The sequence below is a fragment of the Patiria miniata genome, unplaced genomic scaffold (assembly GCF_015706575.1).
Source record: "Patiria miniata isolate m_02_andy unplaced genomic scaffold, ASM1570657v1 HiC_scaffold_19, whole genome shotgun sequence".
Lineage (NCBI taxonomy): Eukaryota > Metazoa > Echinodermata > Asteroidea > Valvatida > Asterinidae > Patiria > Patiria miniata.
The window spans coordinates 10,117,495-10,144,069 of NW_024037057.1; the positions used below are offsets into that span (position 1 = coordinate 10,117,495).

The following is a 26,575-nucleotide window of genomic DNA, read 5'->3' on the forward strand; positions in this document are numbered from 1 at the left end:
AGGGGGAATTAGAGCTATACATGGAATTGAATTAGTTATAAAAATCGAACAATTTACAGTCAGCAGTGAAATAATGAAATAGACAACATTTTACTTCTAATCTTAATTTTATTTCAACCTTTTGAACGGTTTTCTTAAAAAAAAAAAACCCAGATGCACTGTCTCACGACTATTCCAATATACAAATAAAAACCTCACGAACTAAGCTTTAAATACATGTATAAAAAATACACACACTCTGAAAGTTGACACTGAAAGCCGAGGTACATGTATGAAAAAACTAAATAAATAATAATGCGGTGCTTACGTAACGCTTTATACCAAAGGTCTGAAAGTGCTTTGACAGTTATCTCTGTTCATCAGGCCATGAGACCAGTTTTTTTTGCAGCAGCTCGAGATCAGCGCATTCTGGTTTCTACCTTTACAGGTACAATGTACCCATTTATACTCCTGGGTGGAGAGAGGCAATTGTAGTAAAGTGTCCTGCCCAAGAACACAAGCACCATGTTCCCTGTAAGGGTTCGTACCTAGGTACCACAGCACGTGAGTCAAACAACATAACCACTGGACCACAAGCGCTCCAAATACAAACTAATTTTGGTAGTTTTAATTTACGTTTAATCACAAGCAAAGACTGCTTTTTTTCTAATTATACTTACATTCCATCCATTTTAATAACTAACCTATCTTCAGAAATTACTGCACTAAATATAAAATAACCATATGCTACTAGGAATAAGTTATTTACTAATGAATGAATGGAAGTTAAAGTAAAATTTCTTTCTGATCACACAAAACTATGCAATCTGCTGCGATTGTCTAAGCAACTGGCATTATTCCTTTCTCTATGGTAAGACAAACACCATAATTCAAACTAACAGACTGTATATATCTTAAAGTTAGAGTAGATCATTTGTATCTATCCAAAAAGTTACTTACCAACTATTGTTAAAAAGTTTACTTGTTTAAAGATGGTAATGGCACTAAACTTCCTGTGAAATGATTCTTTCTGGCATGCTGTTATTTTGAAGACAACAATGAAAGAAGGTCATTTCCAAAGATGAGTCAAGCGAGGCATTTTTGGGGACTTTCTTTTAGTAGTTAATTGGCCTAACCCGTGAATGGGCACACACAAGCATTGTCACGACACACGCGCATAGATCTGCGGTTGCTATTATTCGTCGGTTCAGTGTGTGACATCGTACAGCTGCAATCGGCTGAATAAAATCTGTGTCCCAGACGCTGATTTTGGGCGCAATTCAAAATATGACTGCAACTTTTGAATTGAAACCGAGATCTTAGAATACGTTTTCTCGGAATATACAGGTGAGCATTCACAGAGCTAAAACTTCATCAGGTTAGTTGTTAAGCACAAGTCTTTAGATTTTGAACACTGTTGTTGCTTCAAACAAAACAAATGACAAATGATCTACTTTACCTTTAACCATGATAGCTGAAAAGAAATCAGTTACATGCAAAAAGCTTGTACAGCAAGGTGTTTTGGCATTTTCTTATTTTAGGAAAAAGTTAAAATTGCCATACGTTTTGTGAAGCGGCAGGGAAATACAAAATTGATAAAGGCATTCTTTATAAATAACTCATATCCAAGGCACTTTTGAACAGCAAAAGTTATAAAATTTAATTGCACCACAATGAAATACATGTACAATGTTTGTACAGTGAGTACATGTAGTGTAAATTATACCTATAAGATAAAAATATTCAGTTCACTGCCAGTACTTAATAATGGGATTATTGAATCAATAAACAAAAGTTCAGGAATGTTTGTGAAATGGGTTGGCAAAGAGAGGGCGAAATTGCAATGGCAGTCACAAACACCTTTGTGTCTTTTTGCTTATAAATTTAAATGTTGATACTTGCAAACTTTCGGCTTGTCAAGAGATATACAAACAGCTAACTTTATATGTGTTTCCCAAAATCTCCCAAGATATCAGAATTATGTATCAAAATAGCAGCACAGACCCTGATTTTATGTGAATGGGGCACATAATCAACATTTTGCGTATGCGCACTTCATACTTTCATGCGTTGTCAATATGCACAAAGTCCCAAGGCTAAGACAAAATTCCCAAGATCTTGGGAAAAATCCAAGGAGTGGCCAGCTGCGTCAAGCTGGATTCCAAGAGTAACTGGCTGGTTCAAGTAGCCCTTCCCAGCTTGGCTTCATTTACTTGGCTACGGCTTAAAATTACACACGATTCTATGGTAGCGGCTGCAGCCACTTGCCATAGACTCGAGTCATATGTAACTGACTGGCTCAAGTAGCCCTTCCCAGCTTGGCTTCATTTACTTGGCTACGGCTTGAAATTACAAAAGTGTCTATGGTAGCGGCTGCAGGCACTTCCCATAGACACGAGTCATATATAACTGGCTGGTTCAAGTAGCCCCTCCCAGCTTGGCTTCATTTACTTGGCTATGGCTTGAAATTACAAACGTGTCTATGGTAGCGGCTGCAGGCACTTCCCATAGACTCCAGTCATATGTAACTGACTGGCTCAAGTAGCCCTTCCCAGCTTGGCTTCATTTACTTGGCTACGGCTTGAAATTACCGAAGTGTCTATGGTAGCGGCTGCAGCCACTTGCCATAGACTCAAGTCATATATAACTGACTGGCTCAAGTAGCCCCTCCCAGCTTGGCTTACAGTAGCACCTGATGTGGTTCCCTGCGTTGTGTATCTGCAATCTGCATACAGGATCAAAGATATAATGGATGTTATATATATGTATGATACTTAGGCCAATCCGAATGACTTGGTTATGGTTTGAATAATAGTTATTTAATTCTTATTTTTACTGGGTAGCCCATTCAGTGGAATCCACTAGTCTCCTGTGGGGCCCAGTAAAAGAGAAGATGATGTCAAGAAATTACACTTTTAGACGAGGGAGGAAAACCCCAGAATAATAATCTGAGGAAAATCTAAAGAATAAGGTTGGACTGAAAACCCAATCCACATTTTAGTCCAGGCAGGAATCGACCCGGGTCACAGCAGTAGAAGGTGAGGAAAGTACCGCAACGTCAACCTGACTCCCCCCTCTCTTGTAGTGGCTGCAGCCACTTCCCATTGACTTGTGTGTAATTTCAAGCTTAGCCAAGTAATGCAGACACGGCCTTAAGCAAGTTGTACTGGTCCACAATGGGCTGGTTCTATTGTCTACGGCTATGGCTATGCACTGCAGTGCATCCATGGCAAACACTCAAGCTGTCATGGTGGCCACAAAATGCCCAATAGATCCCTCTCATAGACAGCCATCTTCGTAGGCAAATTACAACTGCCTATTCAACGCCATCAGGCACGTGTTCACGCAGTGTGCCAAATGTTCAAAACACGCGCACATGTTGCTCAAAATTTCTTTGAAATAATGCTCAGCTGATGAGTGTCACAAAAATTTTACTCCCAAAATGCAGATGCACGTGACAATCTGCAGGTAGTGACATCATTTGAGAGACATTTGAAATCTAATGTAGGGGTCGATTAAGAAAATAAAAGTTACATGCACAACTGTGGGAGAGCAACTGTGGAACTTACGGAACTGATGCTGGAATCAATGTAGAGTCTGATGTTGGTAGACCACTGGGTTGATGTTGAGGCAAACTGTCCTCTGTTTCCATGGCGATACGTGCCTGTTCAACCTCGTCGGCCATTTTCAAGAGATGGTGGTCGTAGGGAACATCCCAGTAATCGTTACTTTCAAACTCCAAATCCTTAAGAACAGAAGTCAGAAGTTGAAGATTGTTATCATATTGGCATTAAAGAAAGAGTAGATCATTTGTCATTTGAAGCAACAAAAGTGTTCAAAATCTAAAGACGGGTGCTTAACTAATAATTTAAGTCAGTGAATGCTGTATACTCTGAGAAAACAATACTGGGATCTTGACTTCACTTTAAAAATTGCCGAGTCATATTTTGAATTGTGCCCAAAATCAGTATCTGGGACACGTTCGAAATCAGTCGATTGCAGCTGCGGAATGTTACGCACTGAACTAAGGAATACTGGCGACGAAGTGCTCCACCATTCACGCGACCATTCACGGATTCACCCAATTACAAAACAACTACCAAATGAAATTTCCAAAAATGCGTCTCTTGACTCATCTTTAGAAATTCCTTTTTTTTTTGCTTTCTTCAAAACAACAGTGCGACAGAAGGAATATTTCACAGGTTTGGATTGTTTTGAAGGTTTGACTCCAGTCACAGTTGAATGTCTCATATATCAAAGCATATACATTTTTATGCCAATCGGAATATTTCTCTTCAGAAACAGTGACCCCATTTTGATCAGAAATTTGGACCAAGCTGTGGATTGGTAAATTTGACTAAATTTTTTTTTTTGGGGAATACAATGGGTTAGGCCCCTACAAAAAACTTGACAGACGGCGCTCGCTGAATGGTAAGAATCTCGAGGTCAAGACGCAGTCTTGTTTTGCATTTAGCGATGAATCTGCTCACATATCATAGACCCTTGCTGTGCAAAGGGATATCCCATAGACAGCCACATGTACATGGAAAATGAGCCAGTACCATGAAGTATAATAATTGAAACTTAGGCTTACCTCAAGCATTTCTATTCTGTTTTGGTTTCGTTGCTCAAACAATCTTTGGTTGTTTTCCTTGTGTTGCCAGCTGTGTGATTTGCTGCCTCCTGATTGGTCATTGCCAATATTCAAACCACTGCCTGATGTTGTCGTGTCAGCAGGCGATTGAACAGAATGCACACCGTTACTGTAAAAACCCTGACTTTGTGGTGATGTGCACTCAGATTGCACAATGTCCGTCGCTTGCATTGATGTTGGCTGTCGGAATGCTGTTTGAAAGTGCTCCTGCATGCTGTGGCGAGGTGATGATGCCATATCTTGTTGCCATAGGGATGATGATGCAGGATAAGTGACAGGCTGTGGAAAGGGCTCTGACTTTTCCTCTGGGAGTCGGTTACGAGTGACTGGGTGGAGACAATGCCTCTTTACAGATGCTGAGATCTTTAGTTATTAGGAAACAAAATTATTTCTTCATTAATTTTCAACTCATATGTTCAATTTCGTACTTCGTTTTCTTGGTGCTTGAAACCTTCTGAAACAACCCAAAAAACCCCAAAATTTCGTTTAGGTTTCTTTTGCTTCTCTAGTGCAGAGAAATCTTTAACAGGGGGCTGGATATTTGGTACTACATTTGAACATCCATCATTTCTGTATGTAGTACCGTGTAGCATGTGGTACTTTACCCCAAGTTAATTTTGTGGGGGCTAGGGGCAAATCATGGGCAGATTTTTGTATTTGATATCTCATTAAAAAGTGAATTGATCATGTAGTTTTGGATTTATACTGTACCTGTTCATTAGTGTTACTGCAATCGTTGTGTGTGGCCTTACATGCCTTACGCTTGGTGCCGTAAATCTGAAAGCATGTCTGAGACACTGGCAATGTTCCCCACGGTTGGTAGCTGGGGGCTGTAGGTGTTGCCATACTGGCACAGCAGCTCTGACAGAGTAGGAAGCTAGCCACAAGAAAACTGTCACTGATATCGTAATCTATTACTGGGAGACAAGTAAAAAATGTGAGTCTTTTAAAAATAACAATCATTAACGAAACAGGCTAGGCCAGGTTTAGGCTTTATCCCTGTATCAAAAACTCTTCCAGTGTGAATTTTAAGTAGGCCTACTTGAGTATGTCTGTCAAGTGTCATGTTACTTAGCCATAAAAACTACTTGACTCCTGCTAGCATACAGTGATAACGCAAAGCTAAGGTATACATGTGTACCTACATTTGCAATATAGCCAAATGTTTAAGAAATACCTAACTTGACTGTAAACTGTGCATTAATTATCGGTCGATCGAGTCGATGCAATGAGTCGATCACCTTTTCTCTCTAATCATGCTGCTGATCAGGCAGGGCTTGGGGTGTGATTGACTACTGATAAAAAGAGCTGAAAACACCTGGAAAGGTGTAAAAAAGCTGAACTTTAAAAATCTATACTTTTGTAAATTGTAAGCAGCCACGACAGGAAGTGAGGGATAAAAAATTAATTAAATACAAAAAAAAAAGAAAAAAGCTGAAAACAGCTTTATTACTATTAGTTTAAAGCTGATATTTCACACCCCTGCTATAATTTCACAGCTTTGGAGGACTTTTTTGTTAACGGTTAATAATGGTAAGGTATAAAGTATTAAAAGTCCGAGATATCCATCACCATCACTGCGCAAACAACCCATCGTGCAGATCGACCGATCGCACCCAACATATTCTCGATCCTCCATATAAAAAGACTGCACTGATCATTTGATTTAGGCCTATATGTTCACGTAGTCCGAGTAACTTGGACCCAACTTATCGCCTTTTTAACATTCGGACACGGTGACCATGTCCGAATGTTAAAAAGGCGATATGTTGGGTCCAAGTTACTTGGACTAATTTCACGGTGATAATTGATAAAGGCAACGCTTTATGTGCAGTTACACGCACGCGATTGCTTTGCCAAATGCAAATGAAAGAGAGAGGCTGACGTTATATAACTCCCTCTAATCCCTCTATTGTTTAATCAGTGAGCATAAAGCATGTACAGTGAGCATGCTCGTGTTTCTTTCCTGGTTGCGGCATGGACTTGCCGTAAATCTGAAATCAAGAATCACATTTCCAACATACTCCCATCATGGTCCCAAAGAGCAATTTTTGGACCATGGTTGGACATGTTGGAACTTGGACATGTTGGACGATTCCACATGTCATGCCGCCGGCGCGGGTCCAAACAAAGTCAAAGTCTCCTGCCGTCCTGGCCGGCCAGCCTGCCTACCTGCATGACCAGGATGACCTGCCTACCTCAATGGCTGCCTCAACTGAGCCGTCGTTCCTGTAAAACTATAGTTGATCCTCGCCTCCCTGATAAATAAACTAAATACCGGTTTTACAGTTACATTCTAATGATAACGCGCCGTCAAAGTCGGTCAGACAAAGTACCCACATTTCAAATAGTTTTGTGCACAAGTTAAGTACAAAGCAGCCGCCATCGAAAGCAGCATGCAAAATACACAAAGCTAGCAGAAGACCGCGTTACCGTAATTGCAAACTAACCAATCAAATGCGTTGTTTCACATCGATTGTTAGCCTTGCAACGGTATTTCAAAACAGATATGATTGGTTATTACAATAAGGTTATTTTTTTAAATGAAAAGTATTTTAACAAATCTGACTAAAACTAGCTATTTAATTGATATTGCTGACAATTTTTAAGACGTCAAAGTACAGCTTTTGTTCGAATAAGTATAGTAAAATGAATCAGTAGAATGTCAGACAAGTCGACCGTTGAGACTTGTCCCGAGTCGAGTTGTCTCAACGGTCGACTTGTCTGACCCCCAATCAGTAGACGTACATACCAGCATAGAGCGAGGAACCAGTGAGTTGTCTCAACGGTCGAGTTGTCTCGAGTCGAGTTGTACCACGGACATTTGGTCCGTGTACATGTATGCACATGTATAATGTGTACTCATCAACGGTCGAGTTGTACGCGTACGGCCCGCCCGGTACCCGGTACCCCCCGCATCGCACAGCGCAACATGTAAACAAACCAAGATGGCAGCGCGGTGTGGAAAGGAATATTTGTTTCTTGTCGTAAAAGTGGCGGTGTTTTTGCCACTTTCACTTGCTCAGGTAACAACAGATTCGGCGTTTAATGCGAGCACGCAGATATTAACTGACTCCCCTGGAACAAGTACGGATGGTTTAACATCACCAGGGGTTGTGGTTACCACAGAAAGTGGCGGCGATGCGGTCACCACTGCCGCTGGTACAGCTGCAGCGCCGCCCGGCCCCGGCGAAGGAGCCACTGACATCCCGGTCAATACAGGTTCGGGTTCTCTGTACATGGTTCTACATGATATAAATTCAATACAACATTGGACTGGGATATCTGGTTTAAGACTCGGACTGTTGAATTCACGTTCAACAAATATGATGTGATATAGGCTAATAACGTGACGAATGTGATGATAATATTGTATAGGGGAAAAACTGAACAACAATAAAATAACGAAAATTCGAAACTGCGGTCAGTGTGGAAAAAATGTTGCAACCTGACACCATTTTTTCTTCATTTATCATCTCATCTCATTTATCATCAATGTAGGTCAGTCATTGCAAAAATGATGACAAGACATGAATCTGCATGATCTGGGACTAAGAAACATTTCAAATTTTATTAGGAAATAGGCCTAGTACTAATTAGTTGTCTTAGAAAATGTTCTTGACTCTCCATAGACTTTATACACAACCGCTGAAGTGGTGTTAGGGCGTGTTAGGGTGCAACATTTTTTTCCCGAAACTGTTTGTAAATGTCATCACTTGACTTTCAATAAACCTTTTATGAATGAATGGATGAATGAATGAGCCACAAATTGTGGTAAATGTCCAGGGGTAGCCTAATTCATATCCTGTTTCCATATACAGTGTTCATGAGGGATTGGGAACAGGATTACATTAAAAAAGGTGTTTCTTTGTGCAAGCTTTGTGATAAATAAATGTGAGTTTAAAATGTTATAAGGGCCTACACCACATTTTAAATATTGTTTTGTTTCGTAGATATTGGAAGCTGTATCTGTGACTTAACAGAAAATGCATGTGATGTCAATTGTTGCTGTGATGAGGACTGTACTGCTGAAGATCGTTCCTCATTTACTGTATGCTCTGATACTTCAAAAGTGTAGGTTGACAAATTAATCAAGCTCAGTATTCTCATGTTAGAATTTTAAGATGTTTACTGAAAAGCCACTCATTCTTTATTCAAAGAGGTGACATTTACTTGAACTGTACAGTATTGTACACAATGATATCTTCAGCCTTAACAAGATGTTGAGTTTAATATCAATCTCTTAAACTTTCAATTTGACACAAACAATTTAAGTGAGATAATTTAAAATCAATATTAAGTTTTGCCCTTCATCGATATATAAACAATGTATACTTGGTGCGAAGTGGTTTTGTTTGTAATTGTATTAATTTTTTGTTTCCCATTATATTTATTTACAACAGCGTTGATGAGCAAGTTTGCTTCCGGTCTACAGTCATATACACAGAAAATGCTCCTGAGACAGTAAACACATCAAGCTCAAGTTTCTTTTGTATTGTGATTGACAACAGTAAGTACAGTGGATATACGCTTCTAAGTTAATGTTAATAAATCTGTCTACAATAAAGGGATATTACGGTCTAGAATGCACCCAATTGGGCTACAAAACATGTTTTTATCAAAATTATAGGCCCTTTTAATTCCAAAGAGCATTTAAAATTACCAGTCCACAGAACCATCCTGTAAAAACTGGGCGTTTTTGGTGTTTTTTTGTAAGAACCATGCAAGAACCAATTTCGGTGGTCACAATTTTGAGTTCGAAAAATTGAGCTGTGAACGTCTAAGAAACAACACAAGTGTATTGGTGCTGGGCATATTATGTAACACATACACAACATGGAAGGTTCATTGAATAGAGACAACTTTAATACGTATGCTTATGCCACAAAATATTCGCCATGTCCGATGTAAAAAAACGTGGTGTTTATTCTTTTCTTGGGAACGATAAGACATTAGGTTGGTTTCCTTTTCACTAGAATAGAATTTTAGTAAACAAACCAAACATGCAATTCTCGGGGTTTTCAGGCTGCAATCCCCTTTAATCCAAAGGAACAGATTAGGCAGGAATTATTTCTTCAATTTTTATTTGATTTATGTTCAGTATTTTGGAGAATTTTCTTTTCCACAGATTTGACAAGTTTTTTTGTTATCTTGTTATTTTCAGATGAAGGGCGGAACTACTACACAGTACCAGACCCTGTGGAAACTGTCGAAGAGTTTGTGAATTTAGCGAATATGTACGGCTCCTCGTCATTTGCTATACCAGATGACACTAATGCAACTTATGGAGATTTTTATAAGGTGAGTAGTAATTCTTGTGGAACTTTTTAACTATTTCAATATTTATTTTGTTTGTGGGTTTGGTTGATTTCAGTTGCGTGGTTTTGTCTTAACACATATTTCAGGGAGTCAGGTTGGCGTACTGGTTACTGTTCTCGCCTTCCACTGCAGTGGCCTGGGTTTGAATGCTGTCTGAACTACATGTGGTTTGGGTTTTCAGTCCCTACCTGATTCCGTGGGTTTTCCCCAGAATATTCTTCTGGGGTTTTCCCCCTCCTCCAAAACTGTAATTTCTTCTCATGGTTATCTCTCCACAGGTTTCTTCAGGCTTTTGAGCTACAGTTCCTGGGGCACTTTTGAAGATTACTTGGTTTCATTACCAGAAAGAAATACCGTATATAAATTTAAAAATTCAAATAAATAATATGGGCCCAAATATTGTTTCACTTTCTTCAGGTTGGTGATTCAATGTACACACTGTACCAGAGTCTGGCCCTGGGCACTTTGGGATTGCCTAGGACTAGTTACAGCAGCCTTTGTGATGATAGCAATCCCGCGTCATTCCTTTTGGATCAGCAGACCAGCTGTGATAGACAGCTGGCAGATTTGGAGACAGAGTGTGAAACGACTCCATACCTTTCAGCTTTGACTTTCTTTGATGGTTTCAAACTTGCACCGGTAAGAAGTGTGAAATTCTTAACTGGCTTATCCCTAAACCTCCAGGGAAATTTGGCTGGAAACCCTGCTAAACACAGCAACATGCAAACGATTTTATATAGACTTTTTAAAGTTTCGAAGATTATCCCCATATCTTCTCGAACCCAGCTGAATAATTAATTGTATAGGTATGCAAAATACAAAGGGGCGTCATAATGACGTCATTGTTTATTTTCTATTAATTTTTAAAGGTTAATTTTGTTTTCTAATTACAAAACTGGACGTTATCTGTACTCCGATCGATCCCAACTTGGTATAAACAAAGACCACCAATTAATGTTTGCATGCACAAGTGATGTAATGATGACATCATCAGGTGTCAAGTGATGTCACCTTAAATGTGCATTGTTCAATGTCTAATAGCTAGAGAACTGGGTTGAAACTATGAATGCATGTGTACATACTAGGGCAACATTAAGAAAAATTCTATTGAATAAGAGTAATGCTTCACATTTTTACCAAAGAGGGTACAGTATATTTATGCATTGTGTCAATAATCCGATTCTTATTCTGGACAGACACCCAGGTACCTGATAGATGCACTACCAGCTTTGAATGACACAGGTGAATACTACAGCTTCTATGCCAATCAGTCACTGATTGAGTTTGCCGTGCAGGAACCAGTATTGTGTCAGGATGAGACAGGGCAGCAGACTAGCTGTGGGTTGGATCCCGGTGTGGTACCAGCTCCATCTTATGATACTCAATGTGGTAATGTGCTGCTGCAGGTAGGTTATTATTAGTCGTATGATTGATCACAAGTACATCACAAGTTCAGTCATAAGTAAATCACAAGAAGATCCAAGAATAGTAGCAGGTGATGGCAAACTAAGGAATACAATTGTCATCAGTCGTTTGCCTGTTAGTTGAATTGGGACTGGATGACTTGTGATCCATCCCAAGTGTCTTGACTACAACACTGGGCAATAATAATAATAATAACACAATAATGGGTACTCATATAGTGCTTTTAACTAAGATCAAAGTACTTTTGACCTAGAGAGTGAAAAGCTTGATATTGCAATTTCTGCAAAAGGCAGCGGAAATCAACCACATTAAGCATCTCTGCCCTCACAAGTATCCATTTACTCCTGGTTGGGGAGAAGCAAAGTGCTTTGCCCGGGGGCACACGCACCACAACCCCAGGCTGGACTTGAATCCACAACCTGCAGAATTACCCGCAGAACACAAGTTCAATGCTGCAGACCACAGGGCCCCGGGAATTGGTTTAAGAAGAGAGGATTCCTGCAAGTGGTGATTGGTTGAGCAGAATCTTACAACTATGCTCAAAACTTGAGCATAATTTTAAAAATAAAAACAAACATGGAGACACAGAATGTCAAATACAATGTAGTTGCACGCCAAAGTATGAAACTGTTATTTGTATGGTAATATACTTCAGGTAGCCTACACAATAACACACAACAGCTCTGGAGCAATTGAAGCCGTGAATGTTCAACTGGTACTCGGTAACATCACATCGACTACCGGTTACCTGAGGTTTGGACAGAAATATACAGTTGCATTCTTTAAGGTAAGAAATAACCCAACATATTTTTTTTTTCAGAGGATACTTTTCTTCTCAGTATTTTTTCTAAGGAAGTAAATATGTGCTTGGCCCGTTTTAAACAAGTAGGCTTAAAACTGGCCAGGAGCCTGGATGCTGATAATGGCCCGTGCTGAAACATTATCAGCATCCAGGCCCCTAGACTGTTTTTAAGGTACTTGTTTAATACCGGCCAAGCACATATGTATTCCCATTCAGAAATATCTTATTCAAATCAAATAAGCAATGATTTTTGTTTGCCACTTTTCATGCCCTATTACTTGTTCCTATTACTTGTTCTTACTACTTGTAACTGGACTTGGTAAAGACCTGTAAGTGACTTGATTACCACCACTTCTTAATACTCTGGATCAGTGATGGATAAAAAATAACCGGAAATTTTTATTTCATTTTTTATTATTTATTTCAGGCGGATGAAGTGGACACATTTTCTCGGAGTGGCAACCCGGGCTACATACCTGGGATGCCTATACTAGCTGGCAATTTAGTTTCTCAACTTGTGGATGGTGAAACAAGGTTTGATATTGATATCGCAAGCCTGTTTAAGAGGAATATCAATTCTTACATCCAGCTTTCCTGATTTTTTTTTGTCATGTTTTTCTTCTTTCTCTTGGCAAAGGGCTACTTTGCCAAGAGTGTCTTTGATAGCATTGCTTGGGGTGATTTTCCATAAAAGAAAAAAATCCCTCCCCCATTCATCCAAGCTTCTTGCCCCTCCCCCATCAAAACGACTCACACCACTATATCCCATACTTATCATCCTTCCACAGGTTCTCCATTGAGTTGAGCAGTGATCGTAATAACTGGTTGACGGTTGTTAAGAGTACAGCCGACGGGACGTGTGAAACCAACCCAGATAGCAGGATACCAGTTAACTTTGGTGAGGATCTCAGGACTGGCTGCATGGTCAGGTAATTCATTTACTTGTCTTGTGAACCAATCTTTTTGTGCTTTTGGATCGAACAGTGAGCACTGACTAGGGCTGTCAAATAGTTAAGTATTTGATTATTTGGAACTCTGTTTCACCGAATATTTGATGATTCGAAACTCTATGATCACATTTTACACGCGCCACTTGCAACTGTGTGCCACTCAGATCATAAGTTCTTCGAATATTCAAACTGGCAAAAAGCTATTGGAACATTCGGTTGATGATCGAATATTCAAATATTTGGTATATTTGGGACACGAACCAATTTATTATTTATAGGGCGCTTTTACACAGGGTATCACAGTGCTTAGCAAAGTAAGTTACAAACACCAAAGACTGAGAAATGGTGCATGTGAAAACAGTTAACGATGGAACAAAAAAGGTCTTGAGATAGTTCTTGCATCATTCAAGTGACCAATTGGTACAGAGCTTTTCATAGCAAGATATGTGATGGAAGGGACCCACCCCCACTATTGTGCCGGTCATTATGTTCCACTGTCTCAGTAATTATTTTGAGATATTCCGTGGGGGGAAGGGGGAGGGATGTGTTAAGTAACAATAGTGTACATGTATTATGTTTTGAGTACAGGGACGTTGGGGGTGGGGTACCCCTCTGTGTAGGATACATGACCTTTGGTGAAATTACGACTGTAGGTTATTCTTTCTCATTTAATTTGGTTTCAACATTTTTCCCCCCCAGTGTAACTTTCAGTGACACAGCAGACAGGTGTCAAATCATCCAAGACGCTGCCCTCAACGCCCTTAACGGTGTGACGCGAGAGTACGTGGCTACGTTTGGCAATTCTGACGTTGAGAATGTGGGAGACTGGGTGCCAATCCTTTATGAGCAGATTACTGGCTCTCCTTCGGTGAGTCATGAGGGCCATCTGTCAAACATTGGCTCAGACTGCAGTTTGAAATTTGTCTCACACAGGTGGCATGGCTGGCTAGTGCATTAAGCGCTCGCCTGTCACTAATGAGGCCCAGTTTTCATTCCCGGCTCGGACCATTATGCGAGTAGGGTTGTTTTTTTACTCTCCACCTTGCCGACTCTCCACCTTGCCACGAGGTTTTTGCTCGGGCCCTTCGGTTTTCCTCCCTCCCAAAAATCCATTCTGGCTGTGCTCCATGGTCAGACATGGGTTGTATGGTTGCTGTCTCAGCTAGCAAGGATGATAAGCCCCCCCCCCCCTCACAAAACAAATTACTGCTCGACGAATATTTAATGACTTAAAAGCTAAAAAAATCAGGCTTTTTAAGAACATACCCAAAGTGTCTGAGGCAAGAGCCATTTTAACAGTTTAAATTAATAATTTATTCATTTATATTGTGAAAATTCCATTTGAACATTTGCAAGTGGGCATCATTTTTTTGACTCTTATTACAAAATAATGAAAAATAAATCTAGTACACAATTTACATCCAAATAAAATGGAAGTTGTACAAAAGATAACAACTATCCAAAAGTGGTGCTTAATTTGGCAGTTATACCACTAGCTCTTCCATTGAGCTAACTGTCTGGAATCCTACGGAATGACGTGCTCAAGAGTCTTCAGTATTTAAGAGTTTTGTTTTTTGTTTTTTATTGCAGAGTTCTGTTGAAGGAACCTGCAACAACATGGTGGTGGCGCTTCATATTGAGGTCATCTATGCCAATGTTGGGTCGTTAGTCAACCCACAAGCTAAGATACTTGGCGTTAGATACAACTATGCAGAGGGCAAAACACTCAGTTACACGGTGAGTCCTAACATTTGTTTACCAACAGATAAAATTGATAACTATGCAACTAAACCGTCACTAGAGGACTTAAATCCAAATAAAGTGTGCTGCATTGTGGGGAAAAGTCATACAGTCTGTTACATAGCAATGGAACATCAAATGGCAGGTTACATTTGTGGATTGCTGTGGTGCAAGGGTTACAGTGTTTGACTCACGTGCCATGGTACGTGGGTATGAACCCTAAGCATTGTGCTTGTGTTCATGGGCAAGACACTTTACTACAACTGCCTCTCTCCACCCAGGAGTATAACTGGGTACCTGTGAAGGTAGAGACCAGATTGCGCTGATCTTGAGCTGCTGCAAAAACTGGTCTCATGGCCTGATGAGCAGGGGTAATAATTGTGAAGCACTTTGAAACCTTTTGTATAAACTTGGTGCTATATAAGCACCACATTATCATTATTATTGTGCATAGACGGGCCACAAGAAAGAAAACATGGTCACAGAATCAATTTTCACTGCAGTAACAATTGTGATGCGATCAGGCTAAATGAGTCATTTGTCAGGAATATCCCTTTGGAAATTCACGCCAAAATATGACTACTTCATCACATCACTTTATCACATTTCTTGGTGTTCAGACTCCCATTATTTTTTGACTAAATATGGTATCAGCATGCGGTTTTCACAGCAGTAATGCTGAAATGGCGCTCTTTTCAAATCTGTGGGAAAAAAATGACCAGGGTCGACAAACGACTCATTTAGCTTGAGCGCATCGCAATCAAGTTTTATTTAGTAAATAACGAAATAAATAACCAAATTTCCTACAACTAAGCAAGGCTGAGACTGGGGTGCTTTAGAGAGTGAATGAAATTGTGCAAACAGGATCTAGTAACCGGTACGGAAATTAAATAAAAATGAATAGAGGCAATAACTTACATTTGTACGTCAGCTTGACAAACATGTACAAAGCACATGTACACTCTGGAACCTAAGGATGCCGAGAGCCGCGCCCTCCACAATATAGATGTGCCTTCTCTGAACTCAACTGCTGGACTCGACTCAAACTTCCATGCACCTACAGTTTTCACTGGGCTGACACCCAGAGCCAGAACTTAGACAAAGGGGCTTATGCAAATTCAACATTACTGAAATATACTAGAGATTAAAGTTACTGGGTATCTGGGTTAAGGCTAATCACAATAAAAGGATATTGTAAAAAGGATGGTAACTGGCTGGACTAGTCCACATCTTCCTCAGAGGGGGAAGCCATGGCTAGACTATACCATTCACATACGGGGCCTGTTTTTCACTACATTATTATTGTTCAGTTTCTGCGATGGTATTCACATTGTTCATTTCGTTGACTCTCATCTCTTTGAATCACTTGATGTCTGCCATCTTCAAAGCAGAATAGCATGTTGCGTAGTTACCAATGTTGACACGCGAGCTGAAAGTAAACCTTTTTGGGATACACATTTGGCATTGCTCAATTGCTGGCCATTTGTTGGTCAATCCATGGGCGATTTCTAAGAATGAATGCACAGGCAATCATTAGCCACACACCATGCAATTTTATAAAAAAATAAAAAAAATTGCTGTGAGTTAAATCCATTCTCAGCATTACAGGCAGTTAAAAAGAACGGATTCATACCATTCATTGGGTTTCAGCCAATCAAAAGGTCATAGTAGGTCAAGGTTGAACTGTTCAAAACACAAATTCCAATTATCAAAGTCTCATGGCAAAGTGAATTTACCGCAACTCACTAATGCCTGTACCTTGAATCCATAGAACCATACATAATAATAATAACGTGGTGCTTATGACTATATTTCTAAAAACGCATGTTCATAAGGCAATGAGACCAGACTTTGCAGCAGTTATCAGTAAATTCTGGATTCTACCTTCACATGTACCCATCTATACTCCTGGGCAGAGAAAGGCAATTGTAGTAAAGTGTCTTCCCCAAGAACAGAAGCACTTTGTTCAATGTCAGTGTTCGAACCCACGTAGCGCGGATCATGAATCAAAGACCCTAATCTTTGGACCACATTGCCCATACAGTAATTGTGTTGGTACAAGGAGGAACAGGCTGGGTGGTTTGGATTGGTATTTGAATTAATGAGCAAAGACAACGTTTGCCAGAAATTCCGCAAGCCATAAATATTATTTGTTTCATCCCTGCAGTGTGCTGGTGCCTACTGTCAGACCGGTTCCGGTTCCGTCCTTCAGAACTTTGAGATCACTTCTTCCGTTGCATTCATAGATGCATCAACGCTGCCGACGCCCATCCTGGCAGAAGACCCAGGATTTGAAGACAAGCTTCCCAATGATTTCTTCTATCCTTTTACAATAGGCAGGAGTTCTGTATTGGAACTTGACATCAGGTTGCTATGGGCTGGGGTGCTAGGATATTTAGTACTTAAAACAGAAGTTGCGTGAATGTATCACAGGTGAGGACTGACATCCTGGAGTTTCTTATTGTGCCTTGTCCAGTTCTCAGACTTATTTACTTAAATGGCCCATGCAATTGGATTTTTATACGGCAATTCTTGGAAATGCATATTTTGTCCCATTTAAGCTTATTTTTTTATTTTTTTTTATTTTGCCATTTTCAAGTGTATTTTGGTGCCTTTTTAGTTGTAATGCTAATGCAAATTTCCATATTCATGAGCAAAAAGTGTAAGGACAATACAGGCCGAAACATCAATGTAACAGCTATTTCATCCTAAAAAGTTGCCAGAATTAAGGATATTTTGCTGTTATAAATTTTCTTTTCTTTGATGATTCAGTGTCAGTACATGGCAGTAAGCCAGTGAGCAAAATTTTCTCACAAATGTCTTCAACGAACACATTTTTTGGGCTCACAATTTGAACAGAAAGCCCCTCAACTGAACAGTGTCTCCCTGAAACCACAGCAAGAGCGCCCTCAGTTGTCTGGAAAATCATAAACAATTTTAAACGTTTAAAGAAGTGCACTTTTCAATTAAATTGACCAAAAAGGAATGTCAAGTAGTTTTTGTACATTTTAAGAGGAGTAGAAACTTGTACAAAAAAAAGGTGCTCCTAAGAAAATTTCATCTCCTGGACCCTTTAAGTGCCAGTGGTTCTAGAGTGTGAACTGCCGTCTCGAACATGTGGCAACCGGTGAAAATGACCATCCTATTAAAAAGATGCTTTCACCAAATGCCGCACTATATTGCCCTACATCCTCGGGTGTGGAAATGCATGTTACAAAAATAGAACACAATGGAAAAACAGGAAGAAAGTGTATGAATTTTTGCCCTTGCATAGCATTTATTTATTGCAAAACAAACGAAAAAATTAAACAAGTTTGCAGCACATTTAGCAGATATTTTAAGTTTGTAATGCAGTTTCCTGTGCAAGGAGTTTTGTGAGGTTTGTGAATTAGGAATTGGTATTGAAAATACAAATTAGTAAATTAGAGAATTTTTGGTTTGCATTAAGCTTGACATGTTTTAGTGCCGTTCCTCGTCAATAAGACATCAGAAATGGAAAAAAAACTTAGTCATATTTAAATAACTGAAATAATTGTACTTTATTTAATTGATGTAATGTGTAATTTAGCATTTGTATATATATGTGAATATTGAAAATAAAAAGCGACAAAAGCTGATGCAATGTCTAGCGTTTTGAGTGCCTTCAAGTTGTGATCTCCATGCTTTTTGTATTTCTGTCAGTAGAACAATTTGGCAACAGCTGTCTTCTGCTGTTTTAAAACCCTCTCTCTTACAGACCATTGACTTTCCAACCAAAACCTTTTTTTGGGGGGGGGGGTGGTTTGAAAACATACAAGTTGAAAATCTAGTGACTGAAAAAATAACGTTGAGGGGGCTGCATCAGCAAGCTATGACTGATTCAGTGAGTAATGAAATTATTGTATTCGAGCGAAGTGAAACCCCTCCCCCTCCCCCCTCCAAACTGCCAACTTTTCAACCCACGCGATCATTTACAACTGCGCATATACTAAACATAATGTACATGTACCAACGACATGTATACCAATATCTCATATAGGAACATGGTGTACATGTTCATGTGCTTGCCCTTCTTTTCATGATTATCTGTAGTATATATCCATGATGTTTGCAATACCTGACCTTCATTGATACAATGTACTATGAAAAAAGTGTTGTTAGGATGCAACATTCTTTCCCATGAATGAAACAGCCGCAAACTGTGCACTTATGGGATTGACTTGAAAAGTTGCACGTCAAGTTCAGACCTTATTAATGTTGAATAAAGGATAGAACTCAGAATTTGATATTCTTGCCGCTGCCTCTCCTGCTCCCCTTCTTCGATTTAGTCTTGACTCTGCTGATATCATCTCTACTAACCACCTGCACGCCTTGCTTGTACCGTCCCACCTGACCATCTAAGAAGAACTTCTTGTCCTGAGTAGGGTCCCTCCAAAAACCTTGGTTTCTGAAAGTAAAAATAGCTTGAGAGTTAAATACACAGAAGGCTTCAGCCATTCAATATTGGTCATTATGGACTACATTACTACCAATTCCATCTGAATCTGATGAATAGTTTGGTTGGGGTACCCGCTACTACATCAGATTTGAACCAGCCAACTGACCCCTGCAAGGTCTGTCATTGAGTGGTAAGACGTTTGCATTAGTAAGCAAAAGGTCGTGGGTTCGAGTCCCATCCAAGATCTGTTTTTACTCACAATCATTTGGGACAACACTGGGTATATAAACTACGTCGGTGCAGGGCAAAACCCTATATTGAATTTACATCACCCCGACGCCAATTATATCTAACCCTAACTCCCTAGGCCTTAGATTGCCATTTACTAACAGTCCAGTAAGGTATTTCATAAGAATTTGGTAGTTTTGTTCATTGATGTTTGCAAATGTTGTATATTTCTGTTAAGGGATGGGGGAAAGGGAGGGGAATTTAAACTCTGGTATTAGTAAATGATATCTGAGTTCTCACCTGACTCTTGTCTTTTCAGCAGCTGGCTTTTTTGTTACACTGTAGCCCATTTTGCGGTCCTGAAATTGAAAAAGTTATTTAAGTTGAATGGGGTCAATCAGTGTACACGATTGTGCGTGAGTGTGTGTGTATGTGGGGGGGGGGGGGGGGATGAGGGATAATATAAATCCTCAAGTTGTCTGGTCATGGAAAATTGAGAGGGGGTTGGTTTGGACACTATATGACACCGAAGGGCTCTATTCATTATTTTACAAAGGTACGTGTTTACGTCCGTTAACCTTACAACATGTTTGCTTGTAACCCCACCCTGCAAACAGGACGCTGGGAAGGGACATGGGAATGGGACACAGTGGCTTGAAGGATCTACTCACAATTTCCCGTTGCTGTCTGTCTTCTTCCTTCTTCTTTTTCTGTATTGCAATGAACTCCTTGTAGTTGATGTTTTCTCGCTTCGGTGCCTGGGTGAAGCATTTATAAGGCATTTTACAATAGATTAGCCAGCAGGATCTTTTTTAAAGAATTCATATCATCTTCAGTAGACAGGAAAAAAAACACTGCCAAAAATGCTTTTTAAATTTAATTCCCGTTTGTTTTTGCAGCCTTTGTTTCAGTGTGAGCAGGCATTAAAGGCCCACGAAATGTATTTTTGTAATGCAATTTTTGAAAATGGACCTTTGTGTCCCATTTAATCTCTTGTCAATTTTCGTTTTGCCATTTTGAATGGTATTTTTGGGTCTTTTTTTGTTTTATGCTAATGCAAATTTCCATATTTATGAGGGAAGGTGTGATGTCATTTCTGGTAGAACCTCTATGAAATGATTAAATCAAACTTTGAACTCAAGAGAATTCTGTAATTAACCGATAACTGCCACAGTCATTACTATCTTTAATTTAAACCAAGTAAACTTTTGAACAATAATTTTGCGTGTTACTTTTTTTATAGCTGCAAATGATTTACTCTACTTTGAAATAATTCACTATAGGTTTCATACACACATGAATGTTTTTTTTTCTGCATTGAGATTGTGATTTTTATGAGGGCTGATGACAATCAACCGTGATAAAACAGATGGCGAGGCAGGAAAAAATTTGCGATCTTACCCATGCTCCCAGACGAATGGCCCGATCCATCTCACATTTTTCTCGATCTTCAAAGGAGAACCCAGACAGACCAAACTGCCGGACTTCATAACGAGCTTTCTTGAGATTGAATTCCTCTTTGTTGGACTTGCTACTATCTTGGTCAACAACCTAGGAGAGAAATAAGGCAGGATTGAATGATTGGATTGAAAGTCAAATTAGTCAGCCTCTCCACCACGGTTGAACTGAACCCTGGGAAAACCCACCGCTGCCCCAGGTTGTTGTTTTTCAACCCAACATTGGCTAACACTTTCGTGTAAACAATGGTTGTTGTGCTCGTTGAACATTTCAATCCTGGGTTGCATTCCACCCGCGTCAAAATCATTCTCGCTGACAAAAGTGTCAACAGTGGTGTATCCAGGTTATGGGGGGGAGGGGGGGGGGAGGGGGGAAGTTTTTGATTTTACGGAGGCCCGGTGTCCAGACAAAAAACAACACCCCACGTCTTGATTTCGGCTTGGATACGTGCGAATGTAGTTGACTCCCCCCCCCCATCAAAAACTGGATACGCCAGCTTAAGTGTGAAATGCTGCAAGTTTTTAACCCTACATCAATCCTGCATCAACCCCGAGATTCGTCTACAGTAAAAAGGTGAATGCATGACAGCTATTCCAAGTCAGGTTGATGTAGCGGTACTGTGACCTGGGTTCGAATCCCGCCTGGGCCAACATGTGAATTGGTTTTTCAGTCCCTACCTGATTCCGTGGGTTTTCTCAGAATATTCCTCTGGGCTTTTCCTCCCACTTCTAATACTGTAATTTCTTCTCATCGTCTTCTCTTTGCTTTACAAGTTTTTTTCAGGCTTTTGAGCTACAGTGCCTACGGCACTTTGGAGGAATCCTTGGTTCATTACCAGAAATAAATAAATAATATAAAAAGAATCACCTGTTTCTTCCTCCGTCTGCTTGGATCCTCAAACACAACCACCTCTGGATCTGGTCGCTTCATCTTTTCTCCTTTCTGTCTTTGCTCCGCATCCATTTTAAGTCTTTCTTTCTCCAACTCTTCCTCTTTAAATAGTCTCAGTTCTTCCTCAAAATCCACAACTTGTTTGTTTTGTTTTGTTCTTTGCAAATCCTCATCTCCCTGAAGTTTTAACTTGGCTGCTTTTCTCATCATGTTTTTCTTCTTCCTCTTGCTTTTAGACAGCACTGTAGATGTATGATCTGAAGCAGTAGTTATGTGGTCGTTGCATTTGTTATAAGATTGTAGTCTGGTTTTCTTTATGGCTTTCATAATCTGTGCTGTCTGAATGAAATAATCTTTCTCGTCCCGTAAACTATCTCCTGTTGACAGAAATCAAAACCAACGTATGAACCATGCTAAATAGTTCTTCACAAAGGTATACATGTACATTGTATATGTGAATCTTTGAACCAGCACCATTTGTTTTTTCAATTCCCACTGAAGCCTAGAGGGGCGCATAATGCAGTTTGAAAACTGTTTAGGGGTGAAATCTGGTCAATCATGTAGTGTAGGGCGATCAAGTAGTGTAGTTTACAAAAATTAGAGTTAAGGCTGATTGTATTACTCAATTACATCTCTTTGTTTTCTCTCTGTGATCTTTATGTAAAAAGAAACAGTTTTAGGTTCATATCATGTTTAAAAGCAATCTGTTGAAAAAAAAAAAAAATGAAGCCACAAAAAAAAGAAATAGTTCTGCTTCCGGTTTCCCTACCTACCTGTATCTCTGTTCTGACACTGTAACAGCCCCTACCCTAAATGGGCAAAATGAGGACAAAACCCAAACGCCATCAATTTCTACCTTTTACCCTTGACAACACACAGACCCCTCCATATGATCGTGCAAAAAGAACTTGGCAAACAAAAAAAAGGGAAAGATTTCCATATAAGAAGTTCACTAATTTTCCTCTGTATTGACTAACAAGACCCCAGATAGCAATTTTATGTCATCAAAGTCAATTTGAGCAGTGAGACAATACAAGCATTTTCTTAGAAAACACTTACAATTTTTCAGTCCAATCTAATAGGGTTTGTACACAGGGTGTTGAGTGAACTTTGTATATGGAAATCTTTCCAAATTTATAAGTATCTCCTAACAAAACTGGAAATATTTTTCAGTCCCAGATTTATGTCTTATCATTTTTTGCAATGACTGACCTTCATCATGTTCATTGAGATGATAATATGAAGAAAAAAGTGGCATCAGGTTGCATCCCTAGACCTACTTAAACTACAAAAAATTCCCTTCCCTACAATTGGCGTCCCACCTTTTCATTGGATGATGTGTCCGATTAATGGCTGGCATAATGCGAGGGGGGGGGGGAGGGTGGGTGACTGGTCGGAAGAGGCTTCTTGTTTTTGACGTAAGAAAGAATGTTGCAACCTGATGCTGCTTTTTTCTTCCTATATCATCTCAATAAAGGTCAGTAATTGCAAAAATGATGATTAAACATGAATATGGGACTGACTAGCCCGACTGCGTCTGGCCGTACAGTACTATCGCAAGCTCTGTAGTACGGCCAGACCCTCAATGCTTCCATAAAGACTGATTTTTTTTCCCCGCTGATGTAGCGATTTTGCTACAGATTTTGATGGAGATTTTCTTTCCATCCAGGACACAAATTTCCAAAGTTAAGGTTCTTAGTCCTAGAGCAACTCATACCTTTTCGAAAAAACGTTCTTTGGTCTCAATATTTTCATCCATCTGGCCAAAAGACGACTTTTAGTCATCATCTTCCAGAAATATCGTCATGAAAATGTCCTCCATGCGATTTCAAAATGGCGGCCGCGTTGTAATGTATGTGTCACGCCCCAACTATCGCATCGGTCCCAACTATAGTTGGGCCTGTCCCAACTATAGTTGGGCCTGTCCCAACTGTAGTTCCACAGTTGGGCTGGCCCAACTATAGTTGGGCCTGTCCCAACTATAGTTGGGACGGTCCCAACTGTAAGTTCCATTGTTGGGCTGGCCCATCTATAGTTGGGCCACTCCGATCTTTTTATTTTGCGGTGTCCCAACTATAGTTTACATTGATGTACAACTGTAAAACGTTCCCTTCAGCTCTGATACACGTCTGACTTTACTGGGGACCACTGAAATTAGTTATTGATGCCTGATGGGGCGAATCTATAGTTGGGCCACTCCAATCTTTTTATTTTGCGGTCCCAACTATAGTGTACATTGTTGTACGATTATAAAACATTCCCTACAACTCTAATACACATCTGACTTTACTTGGGACCAATGAAATTATCTATGGGTGGGGACCATCTGTAGTTGGGCCACCGCAATATTTTTATTTGGCGGTCCCAACTATAGTTTACATTGATGTACGACGACTATAAAACATTCCCTACAGCTCTGTTACATACTGTCCGACTTTACTTGGGACCTTTGACATTAGCTATGGGTGGGGCCCATCTATACTAGTTGGCCGGCCATGGCAATCTTTGAATTTTGCAAAATGTTGCTGGACAATCAACCCAGCAGCTGGACAACTCATCCAACTAGGCAGTACCACGTGACCGGCCAGCCTTGCGGCGCGGCATGCATGCACGACGAATACACGGTGCCAGCGCCGCGGAACATTTAATCCAACAAGATCTATCAAGCATGAAGCATCCGGCGCAACTCCAGTCCTAACTATAGTTGGGCCGACCCAACTGCCGCACTATAGTTGGGACAGTCCCAACTATAGTTGGGACCGATGCGATAGTTGGGGCGTGACATATGCATTATGTGAGCGTGCTTGGGTAAGATAATGAATATGCATTATTTAGTTCATGATCTCGTGTTTGTATGGCCAGCCGCGCTGCGCGCCCGACATACGTCATAAACTATGACGCATATTCATTATCTTACCCAAGCACGCTCGCATAATGCATACATTACAACGCGGCCGCCATTTTGAAATCGCATGGAGGACATTTTCATGACGATATTTCTGGAAGATGATGACTAAAAGTCGTCTTTTGGCCAGATGGATGAAAATATTGAGACCAAAGAACGTTTTTTCAAAAAGGTATGAGTTGCTCTACGACTAAGAACCTTAACTTTGGAAATTTGTGTCCTGGATTAACAGAAAATCTCCATCAAAATCTGTAGCAAAATCGCTACATCAGCGGGGAAAAAAATTCAGTCTTTATGGAAGCATTGAGCGTCTGGCCGTACTACAGAGCTTGCGATAGTACTGTACGGCCAGACGCAGTCGGGCTAGGGACTGAAATGACTGAGAAACATTTCCAGTTGGTTTTGACTCTCGGAGTCCAACATAGGTAGATAGGCTTTGTACACAACCGCTGAGCGTCAGGTTGCAACATTCTTTCCTCGATGTATTTTATACAATCAAGATCGGCCAGGGCGAAGTGGAAATTGGGTGAAGTGGCGTAGGGGCGAAGTGGCATAGGGGCGAAGTGGGGATGGGGCGAAGTGGCGGCGGGGCGATGTGGAGATGCGACGAACATGACGAAGTGGGGCAGGGGCGGCGGTATGGTCATGATTGATGGTTTAGGGGCGAAGTGACATTGCAATTGGGCGAAGTTATAAATTATGAAGCCCATAAAGAACACATTTTGGAAATGACATACCCAAAGAGGTCTTCACACTTGTATCACAGCCTATTCCGTGTCATTCCAATAGAAAAAAAAATCGTCTGAAATGTACAACACAAAAGACAACAGACGACAAAAAACACTAAAGCCATACTCGACAAGCAGTTTGAAGGGCGCCCTCATGAGTATAATGATATCAGTCACACAGAGCGAGGGCGCTATAATAAAAACACGGTGATCACCACAGAAAATAGTTACCGATTTTTTGTTTTGCAACTGTGTTATTAAAATTTTGGGTTTTTTGGGTCAAAATGTCACATTTGTGTGATTGTGTTATTAATTTGGCTCGGGGTTGATATTGTGCACTACAGTTGTTGAAACAAGTATTCTGTGTCATGTTTTTTTGTTGATTAAAACAGTCAGAATACATAATATACTTCCTTTTTTTGACGAAACAGAATTGTATTTAAATAGTGATATTCTTTGAACATATCGGGTAATTTCCATAATTTTTTGATCTAAATGTAGCCAATGAAGTTGTCTTTCCATTCCTTATGTTTGGTGCTACATATTTTTTTAAATATAAATTTTTTGTGGGGGTGTTTGGCTTCCGTTTTTTTTTACTCATCCTGTTTATAAAAGTGCACCCTTTTTCAGTACCAAAATTGCATAATACGCAAATACTCATTATTGTGCTTGGAAATGGAAAGTATAAGTTTTGTGATGTCCAGAAGGTAAAAACCCCGATTTTATCCCAAAAGTGGTAAAATGACAATCCAGTATACATTCCATAATGTTCACAGAATGGTGCAATGTTATTGTGTATGCAAAATAAACAAGACGGAAAGTGTGGGGTTATAAGCCTAAAAAGCCGGGGTATGACTTTTGAAAGACTTGTTGATAAAAGTGTGAGTTTGTGTGTAATAGGTAGTGAATGTTAACAATGTCACCGAGCATGCGCAAATTTAGAATCAAAGCGAGTGTTGTGAAAGAAATATGGCAAATAGTGATTTAAAAATTGGAAAACAACGGGCATATATATCTGAACTTGACAGTGGGTGGGTGGGTGGGTCAAACGAGGAGGGGTATATAAAGCCAAATGCAAA

At 40.0% G+C, this 26,575-nt stretch overlaps 3 protein-coding genes across 12 annotated transcripts; 1 reads left to right on the forward strand and 2 right to left on the reverse strand.

Moving 5' to 3' along the window:
- Nucleotides 1-88: 88 nt before the first annotated feature.
- On the reverse strand, nt 89-16,184 carry LOC119725745. 9 transcript variants are annotated; one of them, XM_038197302.1, is made up of 6 exons: nt 15,788-16,184; nt 5,345-5,544; nt 4,574-4,996; nt 3,549-3,724; nt 2,646-2,704; nt 89-2,526 (listed from the first exon to the last, which is right to left on the reverse strand). In XM_038197302.1, the coding sequence occupies exons 1-6, from the start codon at nt 15,810-15,812 to the stop codon at nt 2,498-2,500; spliced, it is 912 nt and encodes a 303-aa protein (XP_038053230.1). In that variant the 5' UTR covers nt 15,813-16,184; the 3' UTR covers nt 89-2,497. The 9 variants fall into 9 exon arrangements, with proteins under 9 accessions (XP_038053230.1, XP_038053235.1, XP_038053227.1 ...); XM_038197307.1 differs by lacking the exon at nt 15,788-16,184 and adding an exon at nt 7,386-7,500; XM_038197299.1 differs by lacking the exon at nt 15,788-16,184 and adding an exon at nt 7,386-7,497 and having other exon boundaries at nt 89-2,288.
- LOC119725742 (tectonic-1-like) lies at nt 7,534-18,486 on the forward strand. The gene is made up of 12 exons (XM_038197295.1): nt 7,534-7,855; nt 8,587-8,707; nt 9,037-9,143; nt 9,798-9,934; nt 10,370-10,591; nt 11,149-11,358; nt 12,033-12,164; nt 12,607-12,713; nt 12,968-13,108; nt 13,829-13,997; nt 14,720-14,866; nt 17,037-18,486. Exons 1-12 carry the CDS (start codon nt 7,582-7,584, stop codon nt 17,289-17,291), a joined length of 2,022 nt encoding a protein of 673 aa, XP_038053223.1. The 5' UTR covers nt 7,534-7,581; the 3' UTR covers nt 17,292-18,486.
- A 143-nt stretch (nt 18,487-18,629) lies between these two features.
- LOC119725746 (uncharacterized protein C1orf131 homolog) lies at nt 18,630-25,652 on the reverse strand. 2 transcript variants are annotated; one of them, XM_038197309.1, is made up of 7 exons: nt 25,506-25,652; nt 22,637-22,672; nt 21,840-22,240; nt 20,916-21,065; nt 20,186-20,272; nt 19,815-19,873; nt 18,630-19,295 (listed from the first exon to the last, which is right to left on the reverse strand). In XM_038197309.1, the coding sequence occupies exons 3-7, from the start codon at nt 22,188-22,190 to the stop codon at nt 19,124-19,126; spliced, it is 819 nt and encodes a 272-aa protein (XP_038053237.1). In that variant the 5' UTR covers nt 22,191-22,240; nt 22,637-22,672; nt 25,506-25,652; the 3' UTR covers nt 18,630-19,123. The 2 variants fall into 2 exon arrangements, with proteins under 2 accessions (XP_038053237.1, XP_038053236.1); XM_038197308.1 differs by lacking the exon at nt 22,637-22,672.
- Nucleotides 25,653-26,575: the final 923 nt, after the last annotated feature.